This window comes from Hibiscus syriacus, unplaced genomic scaffold (assembly GCF_006381635.1).
Source record: "Hibiscus syriacus cultivar Baekdansim isolate YM2019G1 unplaced genomic scaffold, ASM638163v2 tig00110429_pilon, whole genome shotgun sequence".
In the NCBI taxonomy this organism is placed as follows: Eukaryota; Viridiplantae; Streptophyta; class Magnoliopsida; order Malvales; family Malvaceae; genus Hibiscus; species Hibiscus syriacus.
In genome coordinates this window covers 4,844,159-4,854,548 of record NW_024062733.1, presented here as the reverse complement: position 1 = coordinate 4,854,548, position 10,390 = coordinate 4,844,159, and the positions used below count along the sequence as shown (strand labels likewise).

General features: G+C 33.0%; 2 protein-coding genes across 2 annotated transcripts; one reads left to right on the top strand and one right to left on the bottom strand.

Annotated features, from left to right (window-relative positions):
* Positions 1-1,997: 1,997 nt before the first annotated feature.
* Positions 1,998-4,118, top strand: LOC120124835 (protein ABIL2-like). The gene is made up of 9 exons (XM_039143411.1): positions 1,998-2,142; positions 2,501-2,583; positions 2,694-2,844; positions 2,954-3,053; positions 3,151-3,243; positions 3,324-3,393; positions 3,498-3,586; positions 3,705-3,823; positions 3,958-4,118. The coding sequence occupies exons 1-9, from the start codon at positions 2,029-2,031 to the stop codon at positions 4,114-4,116; spliced, it is 978 nt and encodes a 325-aa protein (XP_038999342.1). The 5' UTR covers positions 1,998-2,028; the 3' UTR covers positions 4,117-4,118.
* Positions 4,119-5,798: 1,680 nt separating this feature from the next.
* LOC120124985 (WAT1-related protein At1g09380-like) lies at positions 5,799-6,176 on the bottom strand. Its single transcript, XM_039143519.1, has one exon. It carries the CDS (start codon positions 6,174-6,176, stop codon positions 5,799-5,801), a length of 378 nt encoding a protein of 125 aa, XP_038999450.1.
* Positions 6,177-10,390: the final 4,214 nt, after the last annotated feature.

Sequence of the window (10,390 nt, the reverse complement as noted above, 5' to 3'; positions counted from 1 at the left end):
ATAGGTAAATAGTACTATCGCAACGCGATTTTGGAAACTGTGTTGCGATTTACAAATTCGCGTTGCGATTTTGGAACCTGTGTTGCGAATTCGAGATCGCGTTGCGAATTTGTTGGTCATTTTCGCAAATCCAAAAAAAGTTGGTTAAAATCGTATATTATAAGGCATTTTCGGTCACTGAAGTTATTTTCTCTATTTAAAAACAAAGTTTTAAAATAAAAGGAAAAAACGAAAACTTGAAAAGTAAAATAAAAGATAAAGATTTAATAAAACTAGAAAGAAGAAGAGAATTGTAATCTGAGTTGTATGTTTAGGCTTACCCCAAGAGGGTATTTATAGTTTCTTAAAGCCTAAAGATAAACAAAGAAATTAAAATAAAATAATCCTAAAGATAATTGTTTTTCTTAAATTCAAACTTTAAACAAGTCTCCTAATGCAATTCTGCTCGTTCATCTTCCAGAAGGCGCGCTGAGTAGATCTTTTAGAAACTGCCGTTGATTGGACCTTCTAGAAACTACCACGTCAGACCGTGTCGTGCCCATGTCTCCAGTCGTAACCAAATAATAAAAAAATGCAGAATAAGCCTGTTTTATCACTATTTCTGAAAAGTAAGGACCTGAAAAAAACATTACACAATCAAATCAACAATAATAAATCCACAAGATCGAAGAAATAACGAGCAAATATTAATGATTCTGAACACTCATCAGTTTTCATGCATTTAAGGTTCAGATTCGAATTTGAGTGTGAGGCTTCAATCGAGTTAAGTTTAAATTTTTTTTATTTTGAACTTTTACGAGTTTCAGTTCATAATTTTAAATTGGAGTCGAACTTAAAATTTTAAACTCATGAGTTTCTAAGTCGAATCGAACTCAAGTTGCTTGTTAATGGCCGAGTTAGAGGGGTGAAACTTTGTTGAGTCATGTGATTCTGCTTGAAAATGGGACCCATTCGACCAGAAAAAGAAAAATAATCTACTGCTGCAAAGCAAATCGGTCCCACTGGAACGCTCATTCAACGTAGCTGCCAAAATCAACTACAGCAAGACATGCAATGAGCCTATAAGTACATAACTTGGCTGTCAATTGCTTCTTCCTCGAATAGGACTGCAAGTTTTTGCCTTTTGCGCTGCTCACAGTGCCGATTGATATTGTCGTTTTCTTAATGCTTTTCTCAACTTGTGCTGTTTTTTAAAGGTTGAATTGGAAGTGGGTCTCGGTTTTTACAAATTCAGCTCCGTTAGAAGTGGGAATAAAACAAGAAGATTGTCTAAGAAGGTTAGCTTTTTTTTTTAATTGAGAACCCACTTTCTATTTTGGTTAGTTTTGAGCTTTTAAATGTTGAAACGCTGAGAAAAAAAGGGAAGGAGACGACCCGACAAGGCCTACAGTTTGTTTCACTCGGCTGAGTCTGGTATAAGGCCATTTACCTATTTGGCCTTGGTTCAGCTGAAATGACATCCACACTTTCTGGGAAGTATCTCAACATACACTGTTCTTTGGCTGTCTCTGCAAATAAAGAAAGGGCATAGAAAATTTCCAGCTTTTAGAGTTTCCTTTACTTTTTAAATGTTTAATGAACTTAGAGTATTGCTGAAGATTCACAGACAAAATGGGGTTTCTCCTATGTATCACAATCAAGTATTTTAGTTTATTATCTGTCGATTTTGTGTATGAGAATTGTTTTTTTCTCTTATTTTTATTTCTGGGTAGTTGCAGAAGTGCAGCAACTGGCAAAGTGTTTTCTGTCTTTTATTATTCGTTTTCTTATTGCATTTGGTTGGAATAATTGCTTTTTTGTATCTTATTAGTTGTAACTTAGTTTTGAAGTGTCTCACTCAGTCTACAAGTTTCAAGCTTGGTGTTTTCATATTGTTGTGGTTCTTATTTAAAAGTCCCTCAAGATTCAATAAGATTTTCTGTTTAATATATGATTTCTATACTTTTTGTTTGATGTTAGATGAGGTATTTTTCTTGCTCTCCATTTTACCCCATTTGGTTGAAATAAATTTGGTTATCTTGATTATACATGTTAAGGCATACTCGGTCCTGTCTCGTTGCAGCAATGCCAATGTCTCGAGAAGAATCTGATTATGAAGAGGTTTCTATGCAGCAGGGCTTGTTATTCTCTGAGAGTCTCAAGGTACGAGAGATATTGATATTTTGTGTGTTTACTTCTTAGGCTTGAAAGAATAGGATCTTCCTTAAACTTGAAATCTTTGTTTTGTTTCTTTTCTTCGATATCCTGGTTGTAATTTGGTACTTCTAGACTGCATGCTTAGCATTTTGATGGCCAAACTGATTGCACCAGCATTTAAGTTAAATCACTGCCTAATTTGGGTGGTTTTGTCTTAATATTTCAAGTGGTGGATGTTCTCAGAGGTTGCTAATCCGCCACCCATATCAGCCGAGTGTGATATGCAAAGAGTCGACACTTTACTGCTAGATAATGCATTTATATCTCATATCCATGGTTTTATCACAGAGTTCTTTTGGTTTAGGATTTGAAAACACTGAGAACACAACTCTACTCAGCAGCTGAGTATTTCGAGCTGTCCTACATTAATGATGACCATAAGCAGATGTGAGTCACTCGAATTCGTCATAGCTCATTTCTTTCAGCGTTGTTCAAGTTTAGTTACTTCCATTTTCTCCTATTTCTGATTGTGAAGAAAGATTGTCATGTATATGCAGAGTGGTGGAAACATTAAAGGATTATGCTGTAAAAGCCATTGTGAACACCGTTGATCATCTAGGTTCTATGACATACAAGGTCAACGATTTTTTGGAAGAAAAGGTTGATGAGGTTTCTGGAACAGAGCTTCGGGTATCTTGTGTCGAAGAGGTAAGGTTGGATTCTTTACGTTTCTTGGTGAGACAACTTTGATTCTAGCTTTTCCCGTTATAGGCTTACAAAGTATTGAACTTTTCCTTACTTGAATGTGGCAATGCAGAGAGTACGAAAATGCCAAGAATATATTGACCATGAAGGAATTTCCCAACAGTTGTCGATGATTAAAACACCAAAGTACCATAAACGTTACATCTTGCCAGGCAATTACCCGACTCTACTCTATTGCCTTTTTCCGTTTTGTTGCAATAACCGGGAACGAATATTTGGCTATTTTTAATGTCTTTGATCAAATCCCAGTTGGGGAGACCTTGGATGATGCGAATCAAACCAAGTCAAAATATCAAGGATGCGGTCTAGACAGGGAGGATAACTGCCATCGGTTTAGGAATGGTAGTTGTTTTGTTTATCCATTTGCATCATCTCTTATCTTTTGGATAAGGTTCCAATTTAACTCGATCCTTCCTCTAAAGCTGTTCGAGCTACAATTACGGAAGCCCGACCGCCGCAATCTGTCAGGGAAACCCCGGCATCTTCAATCAGGTAAAGATCACCATTACATTTCTGGTGAAATGCATTAATAGACCATAGTTATTTAGTTGTATATTTAGAGCATGAATGCCAACTTCTAGTAATGGTTGCTGCAGAAGAGGACGTTCTCCATCACCTTCTCCTCGGCCTCAACAGAGATCGACAACATTTTCCTTTACTGCTACCACGCAGAAGAAAGAACTAGGTTGATATACTCTCTTTCTCTTTTACCATCCTATTTCCTTAAAATTGTTTTCGTTTATGACTTATGAATGCTTGTCTGTGCTCATTAATGATGTAATGATGTTTATACGTATAATCAGAGAAGGGAACGGTATCGCCTCATCGATTTCCTCGCTTGAGTTGTGGGTCTGATAGCAGGCCTATAACCCCGAATAAGAGCCGGTCAGTTACTCCAAATTCGGCTGGTGCGAGGCGACGGGTGAGTGTAAAGTAGTTTCATTTATATGCTTTAGTCTATGAATGAAGCATTGCAGCGCATCTTTGACAATTCATACTCTGTTAAGGATGCCTATGAGCTATATATTCTAACTTTAATTTGGTTTAAATTGGTAGTATCCATCAGTGCCTCGGAAATCGGCTGTTGATTCTGAGGAAGACAACACCAAAGGCATTGAACAAATTCCCACCAAAAGTAAGAGACTCAAAGCATTTTTCAGTCGTCGGAAACCAAAGAAAGATGATATGCTGTATACTTATTTGGATGAATATTGAGGGGGAAAACACAAGGATGCTAGAAGACCAAAATGGTCAATGAGAGAGGCAAACCGTATATATATATATATATATATATATATATATATGAATTTGAAACTGTTTCCTCCATATTTTTTAGTCTACATGCTTAAATGAGAGGCTGATCTTTTAAAGATTATTCATGTAAAGAATTGATCTTGAAAATAGTAATGTAGGAGATCAGTCTTCTTTAGTTAGATCAAATTGTGCTAACGTTTTAGATTTAACTTTGATTTTATGTAATTACATAAAATCACTACATATTTCGATAAAGAAAATATATAGCATTTATGTATAGTTTTAGCATATATTGCTATTAAATTTTGCACTGTGATATTGACCATCTAGCTTAGTTGGTAGAGTACAAGATTCTTAACCTTGAGGTTGTGGGATCGAGTCTCATGGAGGACATTTCATAATTTGGAGGTATCCTATTGAAGCTGCTCTCAACCTAGTGTTGGAGGCAGTCTACTATCTTACCTCCCCCTTACCCTATTACATATAGAAACAAGGGACAATCATTTTTATATTCAATATTTATTTTGTATTAATATTACTTATTTGATTATATTTTAATACAATCAACTGGCTCAACTGCTTTAACCCATTAAACCATTTTAATTAGTATAAACGGTCGAAAATAATTTTTCACTTCAAAATTGAAAATTATCTGGATTCTACACATTTGGCTAGTATTGAAAATATATGTGTGTGTGTGTTTGGAGATATTTGATCTATAAAAAAATTCAAAGATTTTACTGGGTTATGGTTTTGTACGTGGCCTCCCGATTAGGTATGTTCAAAATACCTAAACCCGACGAATCTCGATCCAATCAAACCTGATAGGGACGGTTTGTTTTTTGAATTTTCGGGACTCGGGACGGGACAGGTTATGTAGTGAAAAAATTTGGGGCGGGACGGGATCAGGTTTAAGATGAAAATTCACCGATCCGACCCGGTTATATATATATATATATATATATATATATATATATATATATAATTAATATTTTAAGAATTTTTTTATTTTATTAAAATATATTAATTTAACAGTTTAAATATAATAAATAATTATAAATATATTATTTAATTATTTAAAAATAGTAATATATTCGGATTGTGTCTGATTGAGTTGGGAAAAAATCAATTTCTCAAGACGGGGCGAGATTGGATTTTACATATACGTATTCGGCTCGGGATCGGGGCGGCCAAAAACCTGCCCCGCCCCGCCCGATCTATTCCTTTTATCCCATAATACAGCATTAATGAAAGTTGGTCAATCCTCAACTCCCTTGTTAGCATATGTTGAGCCTAACAGATTCTTTGCAATCCATGGGTGCAGTTCGCATGTCAAGAAATCATCTGTTAAAGAATAGAAAGATGGAGAAAGAAACTTCTTGTATTATCAATCTAGAACTATTGCATGGTGTTGAATAATCAGGTAAAGAAAGTGAAAAGAACACAATAATTTTTAACGAGGTTCAATAATGTGCTTACGTCCTCGATACCCTGAGCGGCGCTAGATTTTTCATTCAATTTTCTTATAGGTTTTGGTTACATCTCCTTTATAATAAGTAAACTCTGATACATATTTACAAAAATAACCCTGTAACGTACTGCGAGATTTTTTTTGTAAGGACAGATGATATTATCTACGTTCGCTATGCTCCGCTCCATCCTCTATTCTCTTTATCGGTATATTTATGAGTCATACTTAATAGAGCTTCCATGTCTGTTTCCTTGATCTCGCTTTGTTTATCTTTTTCTGTTGTTTCATGTGAATCTACATCAACTGTTGGCACTGCTACTAACTGACTTTTCTGCTTCATCTCTTTGGCTTTGCCCCATAACACCACGTATACTCCGCACACCATCATCAATCCTTCTATGATACTTCCTAAGTAGAGTTTTTCATCGAGCAACAAAAATCCAAGAATGGAAACAAAGACAAGCACCAAGGGGTTGAAAATAGACGCATACAAAATACCCATCAAACGAAATGCCCATGAAACCAAGAACACCAACAAAGCAGATCCCATAATTCCACAAAGAAACGACTGAATCACTATCTAAGCTCTACTAAGGAAGTATCATAGCAGGATTGATGATCGTGTGTGTAGTATACGTGGTGCTATGGAGCAAAGCCAAAGTGATGAAGCAGAAACTCAGTTAGTACTAGTGTCAACAGTTGATGTAGATTCACATGAAACAACAGAAGAAGGTAAACTAAGTGAGATAAGGAAACAGATGAATAAGACAGAAGCTCCCCGTGCAATAGATCGAGCTTGATAATACAATAAGTTTCTTTCTCAAGTTTTCTGTTCTTTGATATTCTTTAACATCATCCAATTTGTTTGGCTCTATTAATTGTTTCCATATTGTATATGCTATTGGGCAGGTTCTTAAAATATGACTTATGTCTTCAACTGCTGCGTAACATGTAACACCCCCGACCCATACCCGACCCGGATACGAATCTAAAGTGTCACATAGACTTTTCAACGCTTTGACTCTTTGAAAATCCGACAAAAATTGTACTTTTTACTTTTAATTGAGTGGCGAAGCCCTCGTTAACACTAGTTAAAGATCAACTTAATATTTGACAACGAAAAAAAAATACTGAATATTTTTACAAAACCTTAATAAAGCATAGTTACAAGACATATTAGAGCATTTATGATCTAAACATTTATAGTACATGCCAACAAAATTTCAAATAACAAAATCACATACTATTCAAATCATTCAAATATGATATTCTTCAAAGATATGTTGTCCTGCCCTGGCTTACTCTGTTGACTTCTTTGAACCTATTTGTTTTCACACTCACACGCTAAGTCTTTGACTTAGTGAGACATAAATGAGTAAATTAAAACTTTAAACATTTTCTTAACATTTTAGGAGAACATTTAATACTAAAAACAAGATACATTTCATAAAAAATATACTTATATTGTTATTCACCGTTCAATTCATATTAACTTGTTTAAATAACCCAACGCATATCACTGAGAACTCAAGGTATGTTGTGCACTGTAATTGCAGTCGAAATTGCCGCTTAGAATTTTCACCGAAGTGCCATGTAGAATATGCATAAAGTGCCACATAGATTTGTCCCGAAGGACCGCATAGAACTCTCGACTCTTGGCATGCCAATTATACCTCTAAATCTCATAACACATACTTTGGGCTTTAACCATTTAATTATTTTACATAGTATTATTCAAATTATCATTTGTTCACATAGAATAATTACTCATAGCAAAGGAATTAAAACAGTGCTTTAAAAATACTATTTATCTAAAACTATAACATAATGCAAATCCTTTTATTCAAAAACATTTTAGGTTGGCTTATAGTAAGCCGTCCTCCAATTGTAAATAAGTAAGTTGCACTCACCTTTTCCTCACTTAAGCCCTAAGCAAAACCCTTTTCAATTTCGCTCAATATCTTTATACGCTAATTCGTTCAACACTTGCTTTCGATCGAATCTACATGTTAACATGACCAAAATGAATATCAAGGCACAATTAATTCTTAACCAATCAATATTTACATAACTAAATAAACACCTAATTCACAATTTCAGGTTGAACAATATCGATACTCTAAACCCAGTATCGATACTTCCCTTCTATGGTACCGATACCTACTTCAGTATTGATACCCAAATTGTATTATAGAATTTCCTTTTTAATTACAATATCGGTACCATACTATTGGTATTGATACCCCTAGTATCAATACCACTCATACAGTATCAATATTGTTCATTTGATTTATATAATTTCCTTCCATTTAACCTTATAGTATCGGTACTGTTATTCCAGTACTGATGCCCTTGCCCATAATTCACTTATTTCACTTCGAATTTTACCCAAAAACTCACCTAAATCTCATACTTCTAACTTCATTTATGCCCTTAAACTCAATAACACTTATCACAACCAACTTATATCAATTAAATTCCCTTTAACATCCAAAATTTTCACTAGAACATTTAAAACTAAAAATCAACCCCATTCTTCAAACTTGTTTCCAACCCTTTCTAATACTTCAAATATTTTATTCAAACCTTTGTCAAGTCAAATATACCTTTAAAATCCAAATACTAACCAAATTTCATCAACTCCCTTAAAAACCCATTTTACCAAATTATTATTAACTCATCAATCTCCTAGTTTTAGTCATCTTTAAGCTTTCTTAAGCTTCTATACAACCAAAATCTCAAAACCAACTTAAAAAAATACAAGAAACAACCAACTTTAAGATTACTAACCTTAGCATGGAGGTTCACGGTGGAAAAAGGAAGAAGAGAAGATGAAGAGAAAAGTTCTAGGCCTTTCTTTCCTTTTCCTCACATGTTATATAACCTAATTTTAAATTCATTTCATGCCAAAAGACCATTTTGTCGTTCCATCCTTCTATCTTTGATAATATATTTTAAACAAAAATTCCCAAATCAATCCTTTAACATTTTAATTTAACAAAAATTAAACCGCTAAATTTTAAATCCTTACACTTTAGTCACTGACCCGATGTTTGGGATATTACACAACAATTCCGAAATGTAGCATCTGCCTCTATATGGCGTCGGACCTGTTCAACATTTCTAAGTAATCAATCCACTAATTACTAAAAATTTTGAGTTAATGGAGTTGGTTTTACAACTCGATTTGAACTTAAAATTTTTCGAGTTTAGTTTATGAAATTACAATTCGAAGTCAATTTGAGTTAATTTTTTTTCCAAATCTAGTCTAGTAAATTTTTTTTTGAATGTAGTGGAGTTTTGCTCATCCCTAACTATGGGTATTGCAGATGCTAATTTTTTTTAATTCACAAAACCTATTATAAAATATAGCAATTATAATTATAAAAATTGCTTTTAATGATTTTTAGAGTGTTTTCTAACACTTATAAACTTTTGTTAATACATGAACACAATTTTTAAAATCATTAATTATATTTTTGTATTTATTTATAAAGTGTTGATAAACTTTTAATTATTTATAAGTTTTGACCGATAAAATATCAATACAATAACTAAAAGTCATAGGTCATCACTTTTTTAACAAGTTTGAAAATAGTAAAATTATCAAAACTTTTGAAAAATAATTGAATTGAAGAGATGAGGTAAATAATTTGATAGTTATTTGAGACACACAAATTTTAGAATTGGGATCAACATGGAATGAGGGTTGCATAAAGTTTCCAATGTTGAAAAAAAATATTTATTGAAATCTTAAAATTATAAAATAATAAATTACTTCCCTGGGATGCATTTGAAAAGTTGAAGGACATAATTTAAGTGAAATGCATGGAATCAACTTGACTCTATACTCATTGAAGTAGAATAATTTGAAAACAAATATGAGAAAATCTAATTTACTGCAACAATGACAATAGTACAACAAACATTAAAATTGAGAAGGAAAATATAAAGTTTTAATATTATTAAAATTAAAAATTATTAATGAAAATTTTATTTAAAAAAACATACCTTACAAAAAGTGGTAGAGGAAGAATTTTAAATAACGAGGAGGCTCAAATCCTTCACCTTCATTTTGAAAGCCTTCTTGACTTGATTTTCTTAGCCTTTGTCCAAAAGTATACATATAAAAGAACATTTTCACCTTAATTTCCATAACTGATGTGGAGGGTGTATCCGAGGAGGATACATGAGAGGTGGATGTGAGTGATACATTGATGGTGGAGGATGCATTTAAGGTTGATATAGGACATCATAATTAAAAATGATGAATAATAATCATATGGTTGTGGATAACCATATGAAGGTTGAAAATATAAAAAAAAAATTCGGTGCATTTAAGTTGTTTGACTAAGCATTTTAATTGCTAATCTTCATTACTCATGAACACATGTGCCATATATTATACACCAGTGAGCTATAAAATGGTATTTAAATTTCAAAATAAATTAAAAAGGGTACAATATAATTAAATAATATAAATTAATTAAGGTAAATATTTACCTGAATTCATTAGTTTCTAAAAAATTTTGTGCTTGTGGAGTACCGAATGTCTCAAGTTTATCTCGAAATAATAACAACTGCATAAATAAAAGATAAAGTAAAAAAAGGAAGAAAAATGCATTTTCAAATTTTGTAAATAAGTTATAAATAATAATAATACTTGATTCTAACATGGTTAACCATTTTAACTTACATATCAAAAGAAGGCATCATTCAATTACGGATCTTGTACTCTCTAATATTTCTATCACTACATTTTCA